The following is a 26913-nucleotide window of genomic DNA, read 5'->3' on the forward strand; positions in this document are numbered from 1 at the left end:
AAGTCCCAGGTTCAGCTTATAACAATGCTGAAAACAGCTTAAGCATTCTGCCCTGTGGGCTCGATCTGTGGCCTCCCTTAATGATGCCCAATCAAAACATGTTTCCCTGGGTAGCTGCCTCTTGCCAAGAGGTCTAGAGAAAACTGGTTTGCATGCCTCTTCCTTTGAGCTAGTGGTGAGGCAGCAGCACCCTTGCTCCCCAGGGAGATGCTGCTGGTTGTGTGACTCCTTTTGCATTTAGGAGCAAGAACGCATGGAGTGTGCATGGCCTGGTTTTCCAAAGGTGTCAGTCTTCTCTGTGTCTTCTCAACCCAAGAGCAGCTGTAGTGGGCAAGCACTCTTCCTAGGGTGCCTTCAGGGGGGGTCTTGCATGGCTGCCTCTGTTTGAGTTGCCCGACTTACTTCTAACATGGTTTTCTTAATTTTTAAGTATACAACTGCAAAAAGTCAACAAACGTACTGATCAATCAAAAAACCGTAACTGTAACCGTAATTATGACTGAGTGAAGTGCAGAAGTGTAAACATTCAATTTCAGCATTCAGAAATAAATATGGAGAAATGGCTCAGAATTATTAATTAAATTTCTTTACTGCCCTTCATCTGAGGATCACAGGGCGGTTCACAATATAAAAACCACAAAAACACGTAATATTGTTTAAAAGGCCATAGACTGCTAAACACCAGGGAGGAGAGGAATGCTTTTGCCTGCAGAATGAAATCAAATCAAAAGCCATCATCATCGACAAAGAATTTATAGACCACTATTTCATTAAAATATCAAAGAGGTTCACAACAAAAATACATGAAATGAATGTAAAAAGAGGCATAAATCAATCATTATTCTGAGTGGGTTATATCCAGCTATCTTTTGCTCAGGGCAAACTCATTGAAATAAATGAACCTACCTTAGTCATGATCATTCATTTCAATGGATCTACCCAAAGCAGGGCTAGCAATGCATACAGCCCGTTATTATTTTGCCGGCCAACGTGTGCCTCTGCTGCCTAGCCTATCAGGGGCAACAACTCAGCCAGGAAAAGACTGCGTCTGTTGGCTCTCTGCCTGCCTGCCCCTTACGGAAAACGCAGTAGAACCCCCTCGAGGCGTCTCCGCCCCGGCGTCAAACAAGCTGCGCGCAGCGTGTAGGCGGAGTCTCTCTCAGCGGAGCCACGACGGCAGGAGCGGAGCCAATCCACGGGGTGGAAGGGTGGGCCCGGCGTGAAGCCGGCGGGGGCGGAGCTTCAGCCAACCCAGGCCCGTTGTCAAGATGGCGGCCCACTGGGCTGAAGAGTGACGGAGATAGACGGGGCTGTGCGCGTGCGCGCAGGTGGGCTCCGGGCGGGCAGGTGAGACAGCGGATCCGCCATGGACAGGGGCAGTCTATCCCTCAGGGCCAAGCCCTAGAGGCAGAGAACTGGGGCGGGCGAGGGGGGGGGGAAGGAAATTTGTTCTGAACGCCTCTTATTTCCTGATGAGGAAGTCGGGTGAGGGGCACATAGGGGCGCGGGGTGGGGCAGTAGCAGCACCCTCTTTTCTTTATCTCCTTCAGGAGTAAGTTACGTCTTTTCTCCCTTCACTGTCACTGACATCCACCCCTTTCTCTCTGTATAGATAAGTGTGGATTAGGAAATATTCTCTCTGTATAAATGTAATACTGTATTTAAGGACGGCAGTGGCATGGTCTTGCCCTCTCCTCCTCATCTCACATCTTTATTTCATTGCATTTCTATCCTACCTTTTTCTCCAAGGAGCTCAAGGTGGCCTACCTCTGCCCCCACAACAATCCTGTGAGGTAGGCTAGGCTCAGAGGCAGTGACTAGCCCAAGATCACCCAGTGAGCTTTGTGGCCGAGGGGGGATGCAAACCCTGGTTTCCCAGGTCCTAGTCTAAGTCTCTAACCACTATGGCATACATCTGTATTTCATTTGTATCCCAACCCTTCCTCCCAAGAAGTTTGACAGCAGCATACATGTTTTTCTTCCCCCTTTTCTGCTCACAACAACCCTGTGAGCCAGGTTTGGCTGAGAGGTGGCCGTTAGCCTGAGGTCATCCAGTGAGCTTCACAGCCCAACTAGTTATAGTCCAACACTCTAACCACTGCACCAAGCTCTCCCTCTGTCTCCCTGTGTCCTTCCAGTCCACTCTGACTGCTAGCTGACAGAGAGGCTACTCTTGCCAGAACTCTGAATTGATGACCTATTCACACCTGTGACCTGTGAAAGTCAGCCAACCTCCTAGTGTACCCTGACTGGCAGCATTTGCTCTCCAGGGCTTCTGGCAGGAGACTTTTCTCAGCGCTTCCTGGAGATGCCACCAGTGGGGATTGAAACTGGGAACCTCTGCATGTCGGGCACGTGCTCTGCCACTGAGCTGCTGCAACCCTGTCCTTGTTCACATCTGTCCATCTTGTATCCTTCCAGGCACTGCTGATTCGCTCCCACACAAGGGGAGAGCGTGGAAGACGGCATGGATTTCTCCAAGTTCCTGGCTGATGATTTTGAGGTGAAGGCCTGGGTGAACGGGGTCTTCCGAGCAGTCCAACAAGAGGCCCCGGGCAAGCTGGATGCCCACGCAAACACAGTGGTGATGAAATTGCAGCTCTTTATCCAAGAGGTCAACAATGCCGTGGAAGGTAATGGCAACTTAAGGAGGTGCAACTTAGGGTTTCAGGGCAGGAACTTAGTAGCTAAACTTAGTAGCTAAACGTTAGTTTCTGCAAGCCAGCTGTGAAGTCCAATCTCACCTTGACAGCACAGTAATATTGTATGAATTTGTCAGCATGGATATCGACTGATTAAATTATGCAACAGACTTTACATAGGTTGACTTAAAAGGAAACCTTTAATCTGAAATTTGTTCTATAGCTGTTGACAAGTTTTTCACCTTTTCAAAATGTAAAGACTGTCCCATCCCAGTGCAATTGTTTAACTTGTTTAAACAAGTTAGTTAAAATAATAAAACACTTTTACATTGCCATTTCTGGTGCAGCCACAGAATGTGGAAGCTGGTCAGTGAGATGCTTATTTTAAGAAATTTTATTGCAAAAGAATGTAGGGAAAATGGCTAGTTTCTTTAGCAGTTCTGTGGCACCTTAATAAAGAGTAATTTTTTTGGTGACACAAGCTTTCATAGGATGGAGTCTGCTTCTCAAATGTGTTTTCCCCCCTAACTTGGATCACTAGATGTCTCTGTCTTTGGGATTTGGAAATCTACATTAGGGTTTTCTTCATGAAAGGACCAAATTTTTGGCATGTAAACTCCTCTTTGGTGATTTATGTCCTCTAAAATACATGATCTAATCAAACTATTACTAACAGATACTACTTTGCTTTTGTGAGAAAACCCAAAATTCATGTTAGAATTTTAACACTTCTGTCGGAATAAAACAATGGCTTAAATGTCCCTATTTAAAATGGGGGGAGGGGGTAGATGGGAGAAAGATCTGCTGTATTCTAACTATAGACCCCCACCTAGCTTACAATTGTTCCCAACCACACTCTGCTGCTTAGCCTGAAATCCTATAAGTAAGCTCCACTGAACTCAGAGCTTGCTTTTGATTAAATGTGCATGAGTTCAACTTGCAAAACACGTTGAGCATTTCTTCCACAAAGGATTTGCTGAAATGCAGCCTTTAGCTTTAATTTGAAATAACCAACTATCTTGCAAAGATGTTTTACCATTTAAATTGCTGGTCAGAAGTAGAAAGCTTATCAAAGGAAAGGAGACAGGCGTTCCATCTTCCTTTTTTATCCTTTTACATGCTCTTTTATTTCTATTTCCCTGATTCCATAATTAACTTGGCAAGTGGATTTACTGGAGCCTGGTTTTGTGACCGTTGACCCCTATTGCAATACTCAAAGGTAGCAATTTTTCAGTTTGCTGTGTGTTTTTAGATGAGGTAGAAAACGGATGAAAAAAGGAGAGAAAAAAGCTGAGGGATTCTTTGAAGCTTCACACTGAGGCCACTCACACTGCAGAAGAGGAAAGCAGTTTGGTTGACTTTAAAGTTTAAAAATGCAAAGTCTTTTTGTTGGAGAGTAGAATGAGCTGAGTCTTTGAGAAGTTTTTACAGTGACATCCTGCATAGCAGCCACAGTAGAAGCAGATGTTGTGACTCGCAAATAATGAGCCAGCCAACCCATCCTGGTGCCTTCTAGCTTTTGGAGGCTAAAGTTCTCATCGGCCCAGTCCAGCACAGCTGTTCACCTATCAGCTCCCCAGCATCACACAGCTGTGCTAACTAATGGGAGTTACAGTGCAAAACAGCTTGAGAACTGTAGGTTAGGGAAGACTGGTCATAGACATATGTCATATGTGACATAGTGTGCTTCTTTAAGTGACTTGGTGAGAGTGCAGAAGCCTTCCCAGCCAATGGCTGAGCTTGTGTGATATCATGGAAAGACACAATGTGCTCTAACTGGTTGTGTTGAAGATGCTGACTATAACAGCAGTGGGTGAGAGAAGTGTGGCGTGCCAGTTTAGCTGGAAGAGACATGTTATTCCAGAAAGCCGATGAACAGGTCAGAAGTGAGCCTGCAAGGCTGTTCTGGATGCTCAGAAATGGGGGATCTGAGAAGTCAGAATGCCTCAGAATTTAAAGTTGCTGTTCATATCCTTGTATTTCTAGCCTTCAGTGCTGTGTTGAATTGCAGTGTCCCCACCCCTGCTTTCCCCACTTGGTGATTCCTCTTCTCTCCCCCACACCCCGTCCTCTGGGGATATAATTCATCTTTTTTTGCCCTGCTTCTAGACTCTTAATAAGGAATCTCTTCTCCTTTTTTACACCAAGCCACTGAATCATTGACAGTTGCCTTTCCCTTTCTGCAGAGACAAGTCACCAGGCGCTCCAGAGCATGCCCAGAGTTCTCCGGGAGATGGAGGCCTTGAAGCAGGAGGCAACCTTCCTGAAGGAGCAAATGGTCCTGGTGAGGGAAGATATTAAGAAGCTGGAGCAGGATACAGCCCAGTCGATGCAGGTACTTGATCCTCTGGCATGGCCAGGCGGGCTGTCCTTTTCCTGGAGTAGCTGCAGGCTGGCTGCAAGAGGTGCAAGCATGGAAGGGGTCAGCCCGGCGTGGGGAACTGGCAGCCCTCCGGCTATTGTTGCTCTTCGACTCCCATCATCAGCCCTGACCATCGGCTAAGCTGGCTGGGGCTGGTGGGAGCTGGAGTCGAAGAACATCAGGAGGGCCACAGATGTTTCCCCACACTTGCCTGAAGCCACAGGGCAGGCCAGTTCAACTCCCGAACTTGCACCTCTGCTCTGCTCATGGCAGTTGCTTGTTCTGGCTGCCATGTTGGTACGTACAGTACAGTATTGCAAAGCACTGAAAAGATAAGAAGAGCAGAGGAGCCTCTCTGAAGGGGGCCCATCTAGTTCAGCATTCTGTCCTTGCAGTGGCCAACCAGATGTCCCAAAGGGAAGCAACTCACAAGCATGACATAAATGCAACAGCATTCTCCCTGCGTGCTGTTTGCAGCAGCTGACATTCAGAAGCATTTACTGTCTCCAACAGTGGAGGTAAAATCAAAGCCATTGTGGCTAGTAGCCATTGATAGCCTTTTGCTCCTCAGTGAATTTGCTAACCCCTTTTAAAAGCCCTCAAGCTGCCTCAGGTTCAGTGGCAGCCATGCCTCTGAGGAGCAGACATTGGGAGACAACAATAGGAGAGGGCTCTTTGCCTCTAGTGTCCTGCTTGAGGGCTTCTTAAGGATGTCTGGTTGTCTCACTCTGGGGAACAGGATGCTGACCTATACAGGTTGCTTCCCACCCCCTCGTCTTTCCCGGTGGGGCTCTCCTTATATTCTTTAATGGTAGATGGAACACCCCACCCCCCAAATCCCAGAGTTGTGCTTTGTTATGCAGCCAAATTTCTACGTTTCTAGTTGGATATGTTTTTAACATTAATTAGTTATTTAGAAACAGCCCAAGAGAAATGTGTAACTCACAGGGAGTGTCTTTATCATTAAAATGAAAAACACAAAAACCAACCGACACTTGCAAAATTAAGATGCGACACAAGGCAGGTTTCTCTGTCATCTTTTGTGGCTCTTTCTGCCTCTTTTCCAGGTTTTGGTCAAACTGGATCATGTGAAATCCAGGATGCAGCTGGCCGCCGACTCTCTTCAGGAGGCAGACAAGTGGAGCACCCTCAGTGCTGACATCGAGGAGACGTTTAAAACACAGGTATGTGTATATTCTCACATGACTGCAAAGTGCATCTCACCTCTAGATGTCAGCCTTTGCCAACCTCTTGCAGTACAGATGTTTTGGACTACAGCTCCCCTCAGCCCCAGATGCAGCTGGATCAGGCCAATGGCCCATCTAGTCCAGCATCCTTTTCTTACAGTGGCCAGCCAGATGCCTGTGCGAAACCAGCAAGCAGCAAGCAGGATTTGAGCTCCTGTCCTGTGGCTTCCAGCAACTGGTATCGCGGCCTCAGACTAGAGGCAAAGAAGAGCCATTGGGGTTGATAGCCTTCAACCAGGCACTGGTCAGCTAGAGAGCAAGAGAGATCTTTGAGTTGCTGCCTGGGGAACAGTTTGGTTTTTTTAAGCCATTGAAGGAGACTGCTGGGCATTTGTCTGGGTTGTCTCTGCAGCCTGTGCACTTTTTCTGCTTCTCTGCTACTGACTTGTGTAAGATGCTGACATGGCAGAAGAATCTCATGGTTTGTTGAGTTTGGAACTCTGCTCCAATTCTGTTTCTGCTGCTGGCTGGTTATCCGCTTTGGCTTCTTCTCAGGCTGGAACTGTGCAAGGTTATTTCTTTTTAAATGGACACCATCTATTTTTGGGGTTCCACCTCCCCCCTGCCCTGAGCAAAGGGGAACAGAAGTGTGCCTTGCGGATGTGGGTGGGATGTGCAAAACATGTGCTCGCTGGGCAATTCTGATGACCAAGTGGTGGTGTTCTTTTTTGGGTCCAGGACGTGTCTGTGATTTCAGCCAAGCTGACCAGCATGCAAAGCAGCCTGGCAGTCCTGGTGGACACACCGGACTATTCGGAAAAGTGTGTGCATCTGGAAGCACTCAAAAACCGGCTGGAGGCCCTGGCCAGCCCCCAGATCGTGGCTGCCTTCAACGCTCAGTCTGTTGGTGAGTCTGTGGCCTTTGGTCCTATTATTCATTTATATACCCCCTTTCCTCCTCCAAGGAGCTCAAGGTGGTGTTCATGGCTCTCCCCGTCCTCATGTAATCCCTACAACAACCCTGTGAAGTAGGATAGGCTGAGAGGCAATGATCAGCCCAAGATCACCCAGTGAAATTCATGGCTGAGTGGGGATTCGAACCCTGGTCTCCCAGGTCCTAGTCTGATACTAGGAGAGTGGTCCAGCTAGGTCTTCTTCCCAAAGCCTAGTTATTTCTTTCCCCAGTTTTGGGAAGGAGGCGGAAGGGCTCCAGGACCCAGCCAGAGCCTTGTGCCTCCTTCTGAAAATCCAGCACCATGCTTAGCTGGCTTTGGGAAGGCAATGGGAGGGCTGGGTTGGAGGTGTCAGATTTTGACCTCGCTTCCCCATCCCATGCGACAAGGCAGTGTGGGGCCCCGGGAGTTCTGTGTCAAAGTAATCTTGGAACCCACTTGATATGAAAAGATGGACCACCCTGCACTGCTATGCCACATGTCATGCTGTCCTCTGGCCAAGGAATATGGCTGGAGTAGAGATGCTCCTTGTGCCACAAAGCTGCCCCAGGAATTGTGTAGCAGGTGGCTTGTTAGTGGGTCATAACGGATGTTCAGGTTTGATCTTTTAAATTGTTTCTTTCCTGGGAGAAATCCTTTAGACTCAAGTTCTTGTTTTAAACGGCTAATTTTCCCTGAGTATCCTAGATGGGGGCAGGCTATAAATTAAAGAACTGTAGTAATCCATTGCGGATCCTTGGCAAACTCTCCAATCGCAACTGGATCACTTGGAGCTCTTTTAGGGAGCCACCAGGAGGGGGCACCCTTGTACTGAACATGAGGCTTTTGCCTGGCCCTGTGAGAGAAAGGTTGAGCTTCTTTCCCTCCTGATCCAGCACAGCATTTCCTGCTTTTATGTTTGGCCCAGAGGTTACCTGTCCACTTGCCCACCCCCAATATACAAACCCACATATGTGTGGGAGGGAGGGGAGTGGGGCTGGGTTGTCTACGGACAGCATTTGTGAAGCGAGGATCTGCTCTAATTTGCACCTGCAAGTTTTGGGGGGACTTTAGGAAATGAAAAGAGTTGCTGCTGCTGCTGCCGCCAACAACTTGGACTTTAAAAGAGGATTAGGCAAAGGATTCTGTGCTTCCCGCTTGATCTGAGCTCTGCCTGGGCAAGAGGCTGACCTCTCTCTCTCTCCCCACCTGGCACCCAAAACTGGCTTGACTGAAACTCTTTTGCCTTTTATTAGATCAGGCCCGCCTTTTCGTCAAAGTCTTCACTGAAATCGACCGGATGCCGCAGCTGTTGGCTTACTACTACAAGTGCCACAAGGTACTCCCTTCCTCCCACTGAAACACACAAGTTGCTGTGGATCGAACCCCCATTGCCTTCCTCTGGGTGGAATGAGGAAGGTTGGCCCTTCCTTTGCTCTTGCAGACCTGAGCACCGCCTGCCCTGTTGCTTGGCCAGCCTTGGGGAGATGGCAGATCACAAAAAGGGGTGGTGACGGTGGTGGCAGGGGGTGTTTCTCTTGTACCATCGGCGCCCAGGTCCACTTATGGCATTTTGGTTGCTGACGGTTGTATCCAGCTAAGATCTGCTCAGACACCCTGAAGTCAACGCACCCTAATTTTTGTGGGTCTACTCTGACTAATGTCTTGTACAGCGTCATGGCACCTCTTGCTAATTCACATGGCATCCACCCACAAGTCCTGTTGGATTGGACCCCCATAGGTCAGCTCTGCTGGTTCTCTGCTCTGCTACTGCCCATGACACACAAAATCCTGTTTCCTTGTGGTAAGGGAAAATCAGGATGGTGCCAGTCCCCTGTGGCAATCCTGGCTTGCCCAAATTCCCGTTGCCTCTTTGCGCCTCTTTTCCCCAGGTGCTCTTTCCTGCCCTTCCGTTTTTAGTGCTAAAACTGCACAAGCAACAGTGTGGAGAAACACCAGGGGGCAGGCAAGGGTGGCACTCATTTGCCCTCCTCTCCCCCTCCCCCCGCTCTGCCCCCCCCGGCTTGTGTGCCTTCCAAGAGCCTTTCCTGCCCCTTCCTTTGTGACGCCAGATTCCCATCGCCCACTGGGTGAGAGTTATGCAACTCTCTTGGCAGTGGGAAGGCGTACATTCTGGGTGGCAGGGTGGCAAATAATCCTCTTTCTGGGCTGCCCTTCCCTGGGACACAGCCAGTTCAGCAGCCGGGCTGGGGCTGGACTGAGTAGTGTTGGTTTCATCCCTGGTTCCCAGTAACATACCAGTTTTAATTAAATGGACAAGGGAGCCAGGGCCTCTTCTGACATCGTTTTGTTCTTGGGTATGTGTGATTTGCCCAGAGTGGCAGCTGGCTCCAGGAATGCTCCCTGGTCTCCAAGCTTTTGGGGGGCCATGTGCACAGTGCTAGCCTCAAGCTTCTTAATTTGAACGGTGGTCCTTGGAGCAGTTGCTGTTTTATCAGATTTCCACTTAAGCATCCTCAGGCTGGTGTGTGGCCCTGTCTCATTCGGTCCACACAACAACCCTGTTAAGCAGCTTAGACGCAAGGCCACCCTGTAAATTGAGCCGAGGCTTGAATTCTGATCCATGTCTGGCATCCTGCTGCCCACAGCTCATCAGATGGAAGGATGAGCTTTGTTTACTTTGTGTTTATTACATTTCCATCCAGGCTTTTGTCCAAGGAGCTCAAGGGGGCATGCATACTTCTCCTCCTCCCCATTTAATCCCCACACCAACCCTGTGAGGTAGGTCAGGCTGAGAAGCAGTGACCAAATCAAGATCACTCAGTGAGCTTCACGGCCGGGTGGGGATTCAAACCCTGGTCGTCTCCCAGTCCTGACACTCTTAACCATAACGTCCGTTTTGCTCAAAGGCAATCTTGAAGTCAGTCCGCTGCTCTTGGGGTGCAGGTTATAGAATCATAAAAAGCTGCTCTCTTGTTCTTCATGTCATTCTGGAAGAACAAAACCCAATTATTGACTCCATATGGTGCCACTTACTACACATCACCAAGCAGAGGCGCCATAGAAGCAATCTCTTGTGCAAATGTGACCCTGACGTGTATCCTCATCCTCAGGTGCAGCTGGTGGCCATGTGGCAGGATCTGTGCCAGTCTCCCCTCCCCTTGGACCGGCAGCTGACGGAGCTCTACGATGGGTTGCTGGGGACGTGGCACTCTCAGCTGCAGTGGGCCACGCAGGTATGGCCATGGGGCTGGCTGGCTGAGGAGGGGCTGGGCCAGGCAGGGAGGTGGAAGAGTTGGCCACAAACCAGGGTGGCAGGGGTTGGGGGTAGGTCTGGTCCTGGAGTGCAGCTGCTTCTGAAGCTGCTCTATCTCCTCCATCTCTTTGAAATGTAGCCGAGTCGCTCAGCTGAGCAGTTGCAAAATGCGCACTTCGTTTATGGCCTGGCATATCCCCTCCAGGGTTTTCCCAACCAGCTCGTGTAGCTTGGCTGGATTTTAGTTCGAAGGAGAGTTCCCTTGCAATTTTTTAAGCATTTTCATCTTGATAACGAAGGAGGCCTTGAATACAAATGGGCTGTTGCAGCCATCGGTTTTGAGCCCGGTTCTACAAAAAGATTCCGCTGGTGTTTTTCCTGTGTTTCTGTAATTGCATTGGGCAGGTCTGGGATTTTGGTGTGTGAAGTGGATGCTGGCATCCTGGTGGCATCCTCTGTGTGTATGTTCGCTCAGATATATATTTTTAAAATGCAGGTTTCTGACGCTCGTGGCTGCGGAGCCTTGCAATGCTAAAAGGAGTCTCTGAGGAAGGTTGCTCAGTAGGGGATTCTGACTGGCGTTTCGCCACGGCTTCTCATCCTTCTCTATGACAAACAGGACCAGATGAATTACACAGTGTGGGCAGTTCTGCATATGTCTAAAATTGAGTGGGGGCAGGAGAGGGGGCACTAATTTATTTATGGTATTTATATCCCTTCTTTTTCTCCCAAGGAGCTCAAAGTGGTGTACACAGATCTCCCTCACCCCATTTTATCCTCACAACAACCCTGTGAGGTAGGTTAGACTGAGAGGCAGTGACTGGCCCAGTGAGCTTCATGGCCAAGTGGTGGGATTTGAACCCTGGTCTCCTAGGTCCCAGTCCGACACTCTAACCACTGCACCACACTGGCTCTCATGTGTATTTAAGTGCTGCTAGCACTTAATTGTAGTTGTCAGCTTCCCTGGGAGCTAAAGCAGGCTGAGAAGCAGAGTATAAATTAGGGACAATAGGAGGCTGCAGTGACCTCTCGTCATGCTTCAGATTGTTCTTCTGGAGCCTCCGTACCTCCATATTTCTCACAGGTGCGCACATTGGTTTCCATGTGATGCTTTGTTTAAACCATAGCTTTTTTTAACAAACCATGAGCTCTGTCCCACTTTGATTGGTGGAACTGGCCCTGTTACAGATGCCACATCATACCTGTTCCTCATTTGTAAGAACTCAATCTTTTAGTATGGCTGCACCTACAACTTTGGAACGCCTTGCCTAGTGACATCAGGCAGGAGCTTTCACTTCAATATTTTTGGTGCCTGCTAAAAACATTCTTGTTTAGACGAGTCTACTTGGGTGTTTTAGAAAGTTCATCTGCTTTTAGTTTACTGTTATTTTCACTTTTTATCTTAATTGACAATTTAATCGTTTTATCCTTTTCGTAAACCACTTGAGATATTTTTTTTTTAACAATTAACCAGCATATACATTTTATGAAATAAATAAATAAACGAATGGCTGAATGAATAAATGCAGTACTAGATATGGGCCATTGGCCTAATCCAGCCACCGGGCTATTCTTATCTCTGGGGAGAATAAATGCCCGTACTGGGGGAGGCTTGTGCCTGTAGCAACAAGGCAGGTGCAGTCCCTGAAGGGAACAGTTTGCGGCAGTAGCAGCACCTGTAGCGTAATACCAAGGGTCCTTGCGATATCTTGGAGGCTCAGCTAGTTTATTGTGGCTGGAGTTTCAGGAGGCTGCTGCCAACTTCATCAGATTAGGCCACTGGAGCTGACCTATCACCCATGAAGGAGAAAGCTGATGTATATCTCTTGTATGTTGGAGGCCTCTTTATAGCAAGGAGCCCAGAGGGAGTTCTCAACCCACCCCACCCCACCCCTCTCCGGGTTGTGATAATCATGGGCTGTGTCGGCACCATACACCTGAAGCACAATTTGACTACTTGAAACAGCTGTAGCTTCCCCAAAGAACTCTGGGAGCTGTAGTTTGGTAAGGTAGCCGAGAGTTGTTAGGAGGCCCCTTTCCCCCTCCTGGACCTACAGTTCCCAGTGTGGTTAATGGTTGACCCCTCTTCCCAGGGAACTCTGGGAATTGTAGCTCTGGGAGAGAGAAAGAGAAAAACTAGTGTGTGTGTTTGTGAGTGAGAGACACCGAGAAGATGCTGCTATGGATCCCAAGTCGCTTCTGAACTGGCCAGATGTGCAAATATGTAGGATAATATTTCATCCCTTTGGCTGTGGAAAGTGTTGTGCTTGTGTGCGCCACATGGAGTGCAGGGATCTGTAAAATGATTGTCCAGAGAGAGGCTGTTGGTTGGGGAACTGCATGTGTGTCACAGCTGCCATCAGCACCCTCCCATCTTTTTTAACAGCTCCTGGTGAGTCTGCCAGCCTTTGAGACCAGCTCTGGGTCAGCATGTCCTTGTAGTTGACGGACCCTCCAGGATGGGTTTCCTTTTCTAGCTTTTTGAAACAGGCAAGTTTTCACCCACATGGGTCAGCCTGCAGGATGCCTCCAGCCACAGGGGGTGTCATTCAAGGCTCCTGCTTTGCAGGTTCAGGTGCCGGGCATCTCCTGGTAGAGCTCTGAAAGAGAGGCCCCTGCCTGAAATCCTGGCGAGCTGCTGCTGCTGCCAGTCTGTGCAGACAACACTGAGCTTGATGGACCACTGGCCTGACTGTCTTAAGGAAGCTTCCACTGTTCATTCACAGACAGCTCCACCGACTGCAGCCTCCGGTCTCATCCCCCGCCTCCCCTTCCTCCTGCAGGTTTTCAAGAACCCCCACCAAGTCGTGGTTGTCTTGCTGATCCAGGTGCTCAGCGCCCTGGTCCCCTCCATCCCCGTCTGCCTCAGCACTGCCATGGAGCGCGCTGGCCCTGAAAGCAGGCTGAGCCGCCTCCTGGGGCTGTACGATGCCACGGTCTACTTTGCTCGCGGCCTGGAGGTTGCCATGTTGCCCGTCTTGAGTAAGTGCCCTCTTGAGCCATGCCTGCTTGCGTGTTGTCCCAATCCATCCCTGTGCAAGTCCTCTAAGTCCATTGCTTTCCCCCCCTCCTTTTTTATTTTGTTGTTTAAATTTTTTAATATTAAAGAAAGAATTCAAATTATAAAGAAGTAAAGTGATACAGAGTGGGAAAGTGGAAAGTTTTTCTTTCTTTCTTATAACATCTTTGTTCTCGTCCCCCCTTCCTTTTTTCCTTTCTGTGCACAGGATATATTTATATATATTCTTACTGGAATGCAATTTGTTAGCATTGCATTGATGCCATTTATCGGTTACATAACATTTGTACCAAACTTTGTTTAACTAACTTGAGCGGTGTTGACACAGTTCTTAAAGTGTTTGCTGAAGCCGAACAGTTCTGATACTACCTTGAGTAAATACATCTTCACACTTGTTGCTTTCCACAAACTCTCGTAGCATCCCAGCACCCTCCTGGAACAGGCGGCTGCTTTGTTCCCACCCAGCAGCATGGTGGTGGTGGTGGGGAAGGCAGCCTTTGAACCTCCTCTGAGCTGCCAGCCTGGGTCCACTTGCTCTTGGGTCTAGGGTGGGGGACCTCCTTCAGCCCAAGGTACTCAGTCTGTCCTGGGCAATCTTCCAGGAGGCAAATGCCGGCAGTGGGCAGGCCAGGCCTTTCTCCCTCTCAGACTTAGATGCTGCATCTGCATCATCCCAGCTCTGGCTGGCAGCAGCAGCAGCAGCCTGTCTTGGTGTCTGTGAGGAACTCACTGAAGACTTCTAGTCAAGGAAGGCTGAAAACACAGCGCCAAGAGCATGTGGATGCCTTTTATTTCCCTCTCACCTCGGGGCATCCTTCCCAAGCTGGGTGTTCAGTTTGTTTGATTTGCAGCATTTTAGGGCCCTACAAGGCAGCTGACATCACGTCACCATCATAAAATAAAATGTGTGCCATGAAAAATGCTGTTTCCTTCTGTGCCAGGACAGTGTCCTTCTGCCTGTCCTGCTTACGTAGGCCTTTTCAGGAGAGGGAAAAATTGGGATACACTGGGCTGTGCCAGGAAGGTGCCAAAGCACCCTAACCCACCCCTCCCCAGGACAAAAGAGTCAATGAAAACTGGGGGGGGGGGGAGAGTAGGGAGCTTCAGCAAGGCATGCAGTGGGAGCCAGTGTAGGACCCAGAAAGAGCTGGGGGATGGAGGGAGGGGGCCTCTTCTGGGGTCTAACAGGGGGAGGGGGCAGGGAGTGTGTGAAAATGCCTATAGTGGATTAAAGGGTGGGGTTTTTTAGGACCTGTCCTGGGACTTTTGTGGTGGGAGGAAAAGCATTGGGGATAAGTGCTGTGATGCTCTTTCCTTGAGCTTTTAGGGGAATGCAACATGGTGAAGGTGACAGAGCTGGTGGAAGCTGTCTATGGTCCCTACAAGCTCTTCCAGTTGCAGTATGGAGCCCTGGAGGAAGAGAACCTCCTCATCCAGTTGAGCGCTGTCCCCTTGGTAAGGGAGCCCTGCCTGCCTGCCTGCTGACCCCGAGGGACCCTCCAGGAGCAATGAGCTCCCAGCCCCAGCAACCAGCATGGCCAGGGGGCAGGGATGATGGCCGGCGGTCCAGCACCCTGTGGAGGGCACCACATTGGCTGACCCTCCTGTCTGTGAGGGGTGTGTGTGTGTGTGTGTGTATCCCACTTTTCTAACAACAACAAAAAGTGCAGTGCCAAGAGTCATTGAAACTGATGGGTGGGAGTTGCAGCCCACGATGCCAGGAGGGGAAGGGTGGTTTGACCAGCTGAATGCACAAATGCCCCCCTCATAAGGGAAGTGCCATCTAAAGCCCACCCTGCGATGTACAAAGTGAACGTTGGAAGATTTGGGACAGAAAAAGTGTCCTCCTTCACGCAGTGCATAGTTAAATTATGGAACTCTCACCTACAAGAGCCACCGACTTGGATGGCTCTGAAAGAGGATTAGACATTCACGGAGGACGAGAAGACTATTGATGGCTCCTAGCCACAATGGCTGTGCTCTGCCACCGCAGTTGGAGGTGGCGGTGCTTCTGAATACCAACTGCTGGAAGCCACAGAAGGAGAGAGGGCTCTTGTACTCAAGTTCTGCTTTCTGGTTTCCATAGGCATCTGGTTGGCCATTCTGAGAACAGGATGCTGGACCAAATGAGCCATAGGTCTGATCCTGCAGGTTCTTCTTAGGTTCTGAAGCAGGACGGCCTCTGAGCCCCCTCATTACTCCAGTCCAGGAGGGCTTTTGAAGAAGCTCACCCACCATTCCTGTAGGCCTGGGCTTCTGAGTCACCCCTTGCACTGACAGCTGAAGCCTCTGGCTGTTTTTGCTCCCTGAACTTTTCCTCAGGGGGTATTTGCACCGATGAGGTGCTCTGCTGCCTTTGGAGGGTGTTTATCTTGTGAAAACACCTGCCAGGCTACTTAGGTCCAGTCCTACCTATCCTGCCAGGTGAGTGATGGCAGAGATGAACCTTTTCCCCTCCAGCTCTTTTTAAATGCTGAGGGCTTTTTCATTTTTGCTGGATGCGTTGAGGAATGATGGAGGCTTCTGGGTCTGACTGGAAACATTTGCTTTGATTTCCTGTCTCTTTAGTACCAGGTGGGATGATGTTCCTTCTTGAGGGGGGTGTACCTCCCTCTCTTTCTCTTGGTATGACTTATGTCCTGTGGTTGTGCAGGAGCACGGCGAGGTCATCGACTGCGTGCAGGAGCTCAGCCACTCCGTGAACAAGCTCTTCAGGTTGGCCTTGGAGGCTGTGGACAATTGCCTCAAGCTGACGGACGGCTTAGGGGTAGGAGGCCTCCTCAAGGCCCTGCGAGCCCTTTTCAGCAAGTGAGTCCCAAGGAGCTGGATAGCAAGCCAGCTGTTATTTCCTTCCTTCCTTCCTTCCTTCCTTCCTTCCTTCCTTCCTTCCTTTGATGGACATTTGAAGCTTTCCCTGCCATTGGCAAAGGCAGCTGGATTTTGTCATTCTCTGGAAGTGTGTGCCAGTCCACCCATGCATCCCCAAATGTGGTTGTGAGCAAAGGATTCAGATTCCCAAGAACCACAGGGTTCCTGGGGGTTTGATTATTCAAATCCCCTCCCAACATAGTTCCTGGCTGCTTCCTGTGACAAGGAGAATAACAGACGCCTCCTAAACAGTGGGTTGTATTCCAGCACTGCTCATGCTTAAGAGTAGACCCATTGAACTTGATAGATGTGACTAACTGAGCTCCACTCAGGGCAGAACTTAGCTGGGTGCAATCCAATGTGTCTGTGTTATTCTGCTCACACTGGGCAATATATGAAAGCCACAGAGTTTTGCTTTTTGGAGGGATGGGAGAGTTTTAGCACAGAGAAGATGCAAGCCTGGTTATTTGGGTTGGGGGATGTAGCTTCTTGCTGCAATGACCACCCTTCTTTCCCTCTCTTGTGATGGCTGCCCTGCCTGGAGGGTTGGTGCTCAGCTCTCACCCTGTGTGGTGATGATGCCAATTTCTTAGTTGTCTTCTCAAAGCAACGTATATGCAAGTATTAAAAACACATGAAGAATTAGAAACGTACCAGTAATGTGACCCTGCCATCAAAGATCATAAACTGGCATGGTATTCAGTGCATCATGAACTTCTGGGTCTTTCTGCAGATACACCTCTGACTTCAGCAACGCCCTCCAGTCAATCAGGAAGAAGTGCCAGTTGGAGGACATCCCTTCTGATTCGCTCTTCCAAGAAGACTGGACCGCTTTCCAGAACTCAATCCGGTGAGAGTGGGGTAGCAGTTCATGAAGGGTGCTGGGAATTGTAGCTCTGATATGGGTAAACTACAGTTCCCAGGATTCTTGCAGGGCAGGGGGAGAACATATTTTAAATGTATGGTGTACCTGTAGCCGTGGTTTGACGCAAGCTGGGAGCAGATTTAAACATTAACTCTGAGCCCCCTCTCCTCTGCAGTACCAACCACCCACTAACCTCAGCTCCCCCCTAATAACCTGAATGGTTCAGACCACCCCAGCACACGCCACATGGAGAGAGCCAGGTGCATTGCAAAAAGCATTTGTGCAGTGGTGGAGGAAGGGGGGTGTGGGCAGCCCCGGGTGTCATCACTGAGGGGGTGGGGTGGCAAAATGACAAAAAAAAAAGAGTTTTAAAAAATAATAAAAATAATAAATTGGGCTCACGAAACTTTTTAGCTCAGTCAACAAAGTAACAAAATGCTGCTGACACTGGGCACCACACCGTGGGGGCCGGCACTTATCGCAGGGCCTGCAGTGTGCCCGAGCCACACGTCTCTCCTGAACACCTGCAGACTCCGCGCTGCCTGAAATGGCAGCATGGGGCTTGTGCCTGCCTACTGCCTCTCCCTCGGCCCCTTGGGAGGCAGCAAAGAGGCTTCATGCGGCGTGCCTTGCCCCCGGCTGCAGGACGCGCACGCTGCACTGGGCACCAAAGCGGCTAGCTACACTGCTGCATTTGTGGAGCTGATGGCTACAGGTTGCTCAAGGTTGTGAGCCAAGGCAGATGTTGCTGAGGAAAGGGAAAGTCGTTCCAAGCCCCATAACTGGGCAGAACTTAATAAAAAATCCATCCACTGATTCTTGGGGGCTTTTAAAAGGTTAGTGGGAGGTACAGATATAAACAGCTGCTGCCGGCCACAATGGCTAGGTTCTCTGCTCTCAGATACAGCTTGAGAAGAAAACAGTGTGTCCACTCTTTTGGCCACTTTGAGAACAGGATACAGATGGGCCATGCAGGGTCTTCTGATGTTTGCATGATGGGAATCACCTGGCCCAGCATCCTGTTCTCACAGTGGTCAACCAGATGCTCTGACGATGTCTGCTCTCTCCTGCCATTGGGCCTGGTGGCGGCTTACGAATGCTGTGATGTCACAGGTGCTTTCCTTTCCCCCAGGATCATCGCCACCTGTGGGGAGCTCTTGCGCCAGTGTGGAGACTTTGAGCAGCAGCTGGCAAACAGGTGATGTCTTCTGTGCAAAGTTTGGGTGGGCTTCAGGGGGAGCGGGGGTGCCAGTCGCCTTGTGACAGCTGCTGGTTGTCTGTTGTGCAACAGATTCTGTGCAGGATGTAAGATCTGGAGGTCTGGGTGGGCCTTGACCTGTTGGGGGTGGTGGTGTTTGGCTTGGGGAGGCGGAAGGATCTTTCCCCATGGAGGGCTTCAGCTCCATTTCCCTTCTGCCGTTTGCAGGATCCTATCTGCCGCAGGGAAGTACCTCTCGGACTCCTACAGCCCCTGCAGCCTGAGCGGCCTCCAAGACCCCAGCACAGAGAAGCAGAGCCCCCTCAAGAACCCCTGGCAGGAGCACAACTACCTGCAGCAAGAGAGCCCTGCTGAGTATGCTGCCCTGCTAGAGACCCTCTACACGCTCAAGGTGGGGCTTCCGGCTGGCTGCTGGCAGAGCTCTGTATTTAGGGGGCAGACTGGGCTCCTCCTGGCTCTGAGCTGTCCCCCACACTTGGGTGGATGGGAAGATGCAGAGAGAAAGAGAGAGAGAGAGAACGTGCCGTCTGGAACCAGGGGGTGCGCACACACCATACACTGAAAGTGCATTTGAAGCACATTCCCCCTCCCCCCCCCCCAAAAAAAAAGAATCCTGGGAACTGTAGCTTTTCAGGGCACCTATTTAGGGAACCATACTTCTGTGAGTTAAACTGTGGAACTCGCTGCCACAGGAGGCCGTGATGGCAGTGACCCAGGCGGCTTTAAAAGAGGATGGGACACATTCATGGAGGAGAGGGCTATTGATGGCTACTGGCCACGATGGCTTGGCTCTGCCTCCACAGTTAGAGGCAGCAATGCTTCTGAATACCAGTTGCTGAAGATCACAGGAGGAATGTGTGTGTGCTCTTCTGTTTGGGTGCTGCTTGCAGGTTTCCCACAAGCACCTGACTGGCCGCTATGAGAACAGGAGGCTGGGCTAGCTGGGTCATTGACCTGACCTAGCAGGGCTCTTCTTATGTGAGGAGCAAGCTACAGCTCCCAAGCGTTCTGTTTCTGGAAGGGGAGGATGTGCTTTAAATACATGCTGTGCCTGCAGCCCTGAACCCTCGAGGCTTCCTTTCCCAGGCTGCCCTGCTGCATGGTCTCTGCCTATTCCCAACTTGTCCCAGGGGAGGGGACGCAAGCAGCTCTGGTTACAGCTCCTTCCCTGCAGCAGCCTGTTTGCTTTTCCGGGGGCCTCTTTGCGGCGCTCCTGCCCCCTTGCTTATTTTCTCACGGGGGTTTGGGATCTCTTGCCGCTCAGGGCACGCCCCTGCTGAGGTCACTCGCCCTGCCACGTGCCTGCTGGGTGTCAAGAGCCCTGTGTGCCGGCTCTGCTTTCCCGGACTGCCGTGCCCTGGCTGGCCCCAGTTGACCTCTCTTTTGCTGTTCAGTTGTTTCTTTGGAAAGGGCAGGGCACTCTTCCCGCGGGGATGTGGAGAGAAGCCAGGATGGTTGCATGAACTGATGACGGGTGGTGGTGAGGGAGGGAGGGAGCATCAGGTGGCCCCCAAAAGGGCCCTTCTCAGTGCAGCTGCAAAAGAGGCTGCCTTAAGCCACATGGTGTGGGGCCTTTTGAGCAAGTCACACCTGGCCAAGCATCTCCTGCTTGGCTCCCAGCAGCTCTCCATGGTGTCAGGAAGGAGGGGAGGGGTCAGGCCCGGCCCTGTGATGGGACAGAGTGAGGCAGCCGCCTTAAGCGGCAGATGCGGAGGTGTGGTGAGCATCCAGGCGCCATGCCACCTTCCCAGTACCACCCATGCTAGCCAGCCGCCCTCAGGTGCAGTGGAAGACACTATCCTTTCTCTCATATTGGAGTCCAATTTAACTGTCAATCCAGTTGGCTTCTAAGTGCCTTGGGGGAGGGCACCATCTTGTCCTTTGCCCAAACAAGCCCCCTTCCACCCCTTCCCGCAAGCCTGAGAACCAAGAATCCTCCTGAAGATGCTTCATTGTACTATGGGCTCCAGAGCTCAGGCTCCGTAGGCAAAGCAGATGCTCAGTGTTGGCTCAAGGATGGACCACTGTAGCTCAGTGGCTAAAGGACCTGCCTTCCTTGTAGAAGGACCCTGGTCACTGGCATCTCCAGGTTGGGTTTTTTTGGGGGGGGCGGTTGACTTTCCTGAAACCCCAGAGAGCTGCTGTGTTGACGTTACTGAGCTAGATGGACCAGTGGTCCCCGGACCTCAGGGTGCACAAGACTCACACAAAAAATTGGGTGGCGTTGGTAGGGCTGAGTGTGTCCTGTGTCCTCCGGCCTTGACTCCCTGACTCCCCACCCCAGGAGAAAGGGACCAGCCACAACCTGCTGTCAGCCTCGCGCTCGGCCCTCATGCGCCTCAACCAGCAGGCCCACCAGCTGGCCTTCGACTCCGTCTTCCTTCGCATCAAGCAGCAGCTCTTGTTGGTTTCCAAGATGGAGGTGAGCAGCACCTTGCGAGGGAAACTCCAACGGGTGCCTCTAGGTTTAGGGTGGGTGGGGATTCCTGCGATGAAGTGGGGGTGGGGCAATCTTTCCAAGAATGCTGCTGCATCTCGGGGAGAACCTCCCTGCTCAGTGGGCTCCCCCTCCAGCCATCATGCCGGTGCCTCTCTTGGTGCCTGCGTGGCTTCAGCTGCCTTTTTCTCTGCTTTGCTTCCCGCCAGAGCTGGAGCACCAGTGGCACTGGGGAGATGCTGACAGATGAGCTGCCCAACTTCAGCCTCACGCCCCTGGAATACATCAGCAACGTAAGATCATTTGTGTGTGTGTGTGCATGGGACAGACAGACAGACAGACAGACAGGAAAACACAAGACCTGCCCTAATGCTGGTTGTGTCACCTTGGAAAGAATACTGCAGAATTGGAGAAGGCTCAGGGAAAGCACAACCAAAATGATCAAGGGGATGATGGGGCCATTCCCCCATGAAGAAAGACTGCAGCGTCTGGGGCATTTAGTTTGGAGAAAATGTGAGTAAGAGGCAACGGGGTGGAAGTTTATAAAATCATGTATGGCATAGAGAAAAGCTTTTCTCCCTCCTCACACTAGAGATCTATGGATATCTAGTGAATGTTGGAAGATTCAGGACAGACAAAAGAAAGTCCTTTTTCGCACAGCACATAGTTGAACTATGGAACTCCCTCCCACAGGAGGCAGTGATGGCCACCAACTTTAAAAGAGGATTAGACAAATTCATGCAGGAGGAGAAGGCTATTGATGGCTGCTAGACACAATGGCTGTTCTCTGTCTCCAAAGCCAGAGGCAGCAGTGCTTCTGAAAACCATTTCCTGGAAACCACAGAAGCAGAGAGAGTGCTCTTGTGCTTGAATCCTGCATTTGGGTTTTCCACAAGCATCTGTTTGGCCCAGGAGGCTAGACTAGATGGGCCATTGGCCTGATCCAGCAGCTCATCTTCTGTTCTTACTACATTTAGCATCAGAGGCAAGATGCCTCTGTGTAACCCATTGCTGGGAGTTGCGGTCATGCAGCGTGCTGCTGTTGCACTTGAGTCCTGCTTGTAGGCTTCTTCCTGTTGGGGTGTCTGGTTGACCACTGTGGGAGCAGGAGGCTGTACTGGATGCCCCCCCCCGGCCTGATTCAGAAATATTTTTTTAAAAAGCAACTACAGCTGTTGTTAAATATGTATCGTGCTTTATAGTTGTATCTGAAATGCGCAGATAATTACTTAGTCTTCGGTTCTTAGACTTGCATTTTGCAGGTGTTTTTGTGTGTACTTTACGGATATTATGGTATGTATGTACCCTGTGTTGTTTGTTATGCTGTTATGTTGTAAACCAGCCTTTTTGACAAAGAGTGGTATGTAAACTTCTTAAATAAATGACTGTGTGACGATGGAGCGCCCTCTGTTTCTTCCTAGATTGGCCAGTACATCATGTCTCTGCCTCTCCACCTGGAACCGTTTGTGACCCAGGAAGATTCAGCTCTGGAGCTGGCATTGCATGCTGGGAAGCTGCCCTTTCCTCCAGAGCAAGGTGGGGAAAGGCGAAGTTTTGAAAGGGAGCTGCTCTTGGGATTTCCCACAGCTGCCTGTGCTGGTCTTTCCTTTGCTTGAATGGTCCAGGATTACCTCTCCACGAATCCTGTTGTCGACTGTTGTCAGGCCAGGCAGGGATAGATTCATAGAACTGGATTCTTGAAAGGGAACCCAAAGACCACCCAGGCCAGCCCCCTGCAAGACAGGAACTGCAGCTCAAGAATCCCTGACAGGTGGCCACCCAACCTTTGTTAAAAAACCTCCAACAAAGGAGATCCTGCCACTTTCTGAGGTCATCCGTTTCTTTGTTACAAGTTCTTCCTAATGTTTAGTAGGAATATCCTTCTTTCCCATTTGAAGCCATGGGAGAAAACAAGCTGGCTCCATCTTCCCTCAGATATTCCCTTCGGATATTTGAAGGTGGCTGTCCCATCACCTCTCAGTTCTCCTCTTCTCCAGGCTTATTCTAGTAGGGAGCTGGACAGCTGTGCCTGGAGCTGGGCCATCCTACATCACTCCCTCACCCTGGCCAGGATCAGGATTTGCCTTCCTTTGGGAGATATCCTTGCCTTGAGGGTCCCCTCTTCACCCCTCACTTCTTCTTGAGCATTAGGTGCTGGGATGATGAGAAGGGAGTGGGGCACCCACCGCACAGCTCAGCCCAGGAGTCTCTGCCGGGGAAACATTAGCAGAGCATGACTAATCTTGCCTTTGTTACCCATGGGGTGGAAAGGGGGGAGTGTTGGCCGTGGCCCAGGTCACCATGTTCTAATTCCCTCTTGGCGCTCAGCCCCTTGTACAAAGGCAGCTGTCTGTGTGTCTCAGGGCATGCAGTCGCCGTGGACCAGATCTGTCTGGGAGGACTGTGGTCTGGCTTATTGGTGTGAAGGGTTGGAAGCATTCCCTGAGATGTTCCCTGAAGCCAAATGGGCTGCTGGTGCCCCAGGATCTTCCCTTTTGGGGAAGGCTGTAGTAACTCAGTGGCAGAACATCAGATTTGCATGCAAAACCGCCCTGGTCCCAGGGAATGTCCCCTGCCTGATACCCCGGTGAGCCATTGCTGCCAATCAGTGACGACAATACTGAGCTAGATGGGCCAATTTTCTGACTCAGTGTAAGGCAGTCTGCCCTGGCACTAGACTTCTGGTTATAATTTAGGCTGCTGTTTGGATTCCAAAATCCTGTCCAGGTCCTTCTGGATGCCAAGCATTGCCTTTGTGGACTCTGTCTGTAACTTGTTCTTAGTGATTTGTCTCCCTCCCTCCCTCCCGCTGGAGGTCTTCTCCAGAGCCATACTCTGCTAACCTTTGGAAAGAGCGAGAGATGAAAGAAGGGTTGGGCAAAAGTTAAAAACCTGCAGGTTGCTTGTGGTATGGGGTGTGTGGATTGAAAGCTGGCAGCCTGCTCGGTGGTGCCCCAGCAGGCCAGGAGTGGGTTTCTCTCCTCCTCTACCTCTTCCTTACATTGCCTTCAGCTGAGCAAATGCTGGAACTGAGGAACCATCATGCTGTTGGTCTTTCTAGATCAGGTCATCTGCATGAGCAGCAGTTATCCAGGGTTTCCTTCGGAGAGGGGACATTCTTAGCCCCACTTGGAGATGCCATTGGGGTTGGGACCTGGGACTTTCTTTGTGCAAAGCATGGGTGCTCTTCCCCTGAGCTATGACCCCTTCCCCTCACAGGACCAGCTGCGGAGCCCTAGTCCGAGGTGGCCCTGCTGCAAATCTTCCTAGGCAGGATAGTGCAGGGGCTCCGGAACTGGTGCTGGGGACAGCTGGTGTTCTCCTTAGAGACTAGGGCTGCCACTCTCCTTCAGGCCATAGAACACTTCACTCACCATGAACACCTCCCTTGTTCTCTTAGAATGGCAATGGCGCCTACCTGAGAGGTGCCAGAACTCAGTTCTGGTGACTTCCAATTGACATGCTTCTTTCTCCCCCCACCCTGTTGCCCCCAGGTGATGACCTCCCTGAGTTGGACAACATGGCCGACTACTGGCTGGGCTCCCTCGCCAGAGCCACGATGCAGACGTACTGCGAGGTCATTCTCCAGATCCCTGAGCTCACCCCACACTCCACCAAGCAGCTGGCCACGGATATCGGTAAGGGCGGTTGCCTCTCTTCGCAGAAGGGAGCTGGTGCTTTCTCTCTGGCTAGGATCCAGGAGGTTGTCCTTTCAACCTCTATTTCATTATATACATCCCATCCCATTCTTCCAAGGTGGAATACATGGTTCTCTTAGGTCAGGCTGAGAGACACTGACTGGCCCAAAGTCACCCAGACAGTTTCATAGCTGAGCAGGGATTTGAACCCTGGCCTTCTAGTTCCTAGCCCAACACTCTAACCACTATACAACACTGCCTGTCAGTGAAGATCCCCTGGGAATCTCCACCAGGATAAGGATTTTGGCCGCTACCTTGTTGGGACTCATCCCTTTCTCTGGGTGCAGCTGTCAGCTGCTTTGGACAAATCAGGGCTTTGAATCAGGCTGAGGTCTGGTCCTGACAGATCTCACGCCTGTCTGTTGGGTGGGGAGGGGGCGGCCTATCCTCTTTCTTTTCCCTCTGACCAGCATTTGGCTTTGCAGATTATCTGGCCAATGTGATGGATGCTTTGGGCCTCCAGCCTTCCAAGGCTCTGCAGAACATGGTGGCTCTCCTGAAGACCAAGCCTGAGGACTACAAGCAGACGGCCAAAAGCTTTCCCCGTCGCTTGGCCACCAGCATCGCAGCCATGAGGGGCCTGGACTACTAAATTCCTTGATTGCTCCTAGCACAAAGTTCAGAATCCTAGCCTGGCACTTGGATGCAGAAACATCTGAGGTGCGTGGAGACTCAGAACTCCTTGGAGCAGGACGGACGGACTCCTTCCCAGGTGGAGGAACGCTGTCGAAGCACAGAAGAGATGTGGGCACTTGCGAGGGAGAGGGTTAATCTGTAAGTCGCTCAATAAATTTCTTAAAAGAGGCAGCTGTTCCCCAAGGAAGCTTCTTCGGAGATTGGGGAGACCTTGGGCATATGCAAACAGTGCTGTCACCTGTATTTGGGGTGGAGGCACCCATCACCATGCTGATCAGATATGGGAGAATGGTTGCTGGAATCAGACCAAGTGGGTGGGAGGGTGAAGGGGCAAGGCGCCTCAACAAGCACCCAGCTGCTGTTCTGATTGCAACTTCAGATCACTCCCAGCTTACGCAGGGGTTACGTTCTGGCACCCCAGAAAATCACGTAAGTGGGGAACAGCCTCTAAACACCCTTTAAATGCCCAGCCTGTCCCCTCTAATCCCTTCAAGCAGCGCCTGCTCCATAATCACATTTATTAATGGGCATGGCTGGGGCACTGCTCCTGTCTTGTGCTGCAGAAGGGACAGGCCTGCTAATCTGTGCCGGCTCTGGCATGATGGGGCACGATACCTGCCAGGCATCAAGCACCTCTTGTTCAAGGGTGTCCTCATGCAGCAGGTAGAGGCTCCTCCTGAAGGGACCTGTCTGTGCTGCGCCTGCTAGGCCAGGGAACCAGTTCTGTGGGTTGCTGTAATGAGATTAACGCTGCCTGGCTTGTGAGAGGCCCAGGCTCCTTTCTTGGAATTTGGATGTGATGCTCTTGTTCCTTCCTGGGAAAATCCAGTCATCAGTTCTAAAAAGCCCTAATTTGTTCTTGCCTCAACTGAACATAGGGCAGCCAGGATGGCTGAGAACAGCAGGAGAGTCTGGCTTCAGCTAGTTCAGGTAAAAAAAGAGGACCTGTTGTAGTCCTGTTTCTGCCAGATGCCCCAAAGGGAAGAAGCCACCAAGCTGGACCTGAGCACAACAGGGACTCTCTGTCGTAGCCCCATCAAAGTCTTGTTGCTGAGCAAGCAAGGGCTAGGAGTCTATGAGGAACACTTGCCTGAGAGCAGAATTCACATGTGAAGTCAGACAGTTCAAAGGTCAGGGAACCCAGACGATCACAGAGCCAAGGGTCAAGATGGAGAGCAGGAAGTAGCAAGGTAGGGCCAGGAACCACAGGCGTTGTTTCCAGCACCTGACTGTTGCTGAGAGCTCTGTTTAAGAAGCCCAGAGCCAGCTGGTTTTCATTGGTGCCTTCTGCTCTGTGACCTTGAAGACTGATCAGGTGCAGGTGGAGTCACTTTGCCTTCACCCCCTTCAGGCTGCTGTTCAGCAGGTGAAGCTGACTCCTGGCCCATGACACTCTCTCTACCTGGGCTTTCCAGCCACTGGTATTCAGAGGCAATGATTCCTGCGACCCACAAAGCAATATGTAGGCATCACGACTAGTAGGTGTTCTGATAGCCCTCAACTCCATGAATTTGTTTCATTCCAATGAAAGATACCCAACTCGGTGGCCATCCTTGTCTATGGCCAAAAGCTACCAGTTACAATGGCTTGATACTCCCTTCCCCATGAGAGGCAGCAGATTGAGAGAAGGCTTTTGCCTTCATCTCTTGCTTTGGGACTTCTGGTTGGGGCATTTGGCTGATCACTACAAGAAGCAGGTGCTTCACCAATGGGAGCTTTTTGCCTGATCTAATGGAAATCCTTAATGAGGGCTATGTGACCTTCCAACCAGCAAAACCTCTGAATTCACAAGGACCGGCAAGAAGAGAAAGCAACAGTTTATTTTCTTGAC

The 26913-nt window shown here is 50.8% G+C and overlaps 1 protein-coding gene across 2 annotated transcripts; it reads left to right on the plus strand.

The window, feature by feature from the left end:
* The first annotated feature begins 1203 nt into the window (after positions 1-1203).
* Positions 1204-25250, plus strand: COG7 (component of oligomeric golgi complex 7). Of its 2 annotated transcripts, none has more exons than XM_080980164.1 (18): positions 1204-1347; positions 2422-2633; positions 4829-4977; positions 6072-6188; positions 6930-7098; positions 8380-8462; positions 10198-10320; positions 13124-13322; positions 14687-14814; positions 16013-16167; positions 16961-17077; positions 18225-18290; positions 18519-18702; positions 20596-20733; positions 20958-21041; positions 22170-22284; positions 24243-24386; positions 24872-25250. In XM_080980164.1, the coding sequence occupies exons 2-18, from the start codon at positions 2468-2470 to the stop codon at positions 25036-25038; spliced, it is 2304 nt and encodes a 767-aa protein (XP_080836290.1). In that variant the 5' UTR covers positions 1204-1347; positions 2422-2467; the 3' UTR covers positions 25039-25250. The 2 variants fall into 2 exon arrangements, with proteins under 2 accessions (XP_080836290.1, XP_080836291.1); XM_080980165.1 differs by lacking the exon at positions 1204-1347 and adding an exon at positions 1434-1552.
* The last annotated feature ends 1663 nt before the right edge of the window (positions 25251-26913 follow it).

Source organism: Podarcis pityusensis (assembly GCF_964106645.2).
Source record: "Podarcis pityusensis genome assembly, chromosome: 14".
In the NCBI taxonomy this organism is placed as follows: domain Eukaryota; kingdom Metazoa; phylum Chordata; class Lepidosauria; order Squamata; family Lacertidae; genus Podarcis; species Podarcis pityusensis.

Coding starts and splice junctions, on each gene's coding strand:
- COG7 (XM_080980164.1), top strand. CDS start 2,468: ATGGATTTCTCCAAGTTCCTGGCTGATGATTTTGAGGTGAAGGCCTGG. Junction 17,078..18,224: donor GCTTTCCAGAACTCAATCCG/GTGAGAGTGGGG, acceptor CCTTTCCCCCAG/GATCATCGCCACCTGTGGGG. Junction 22,285..24,242: donor GCCCTTTCCTCCAGAGCAAG/GTGGGGAAAGGC, acceptor TGTTGCCCCCAG/GTGATGACCTCCCTGAGTTG.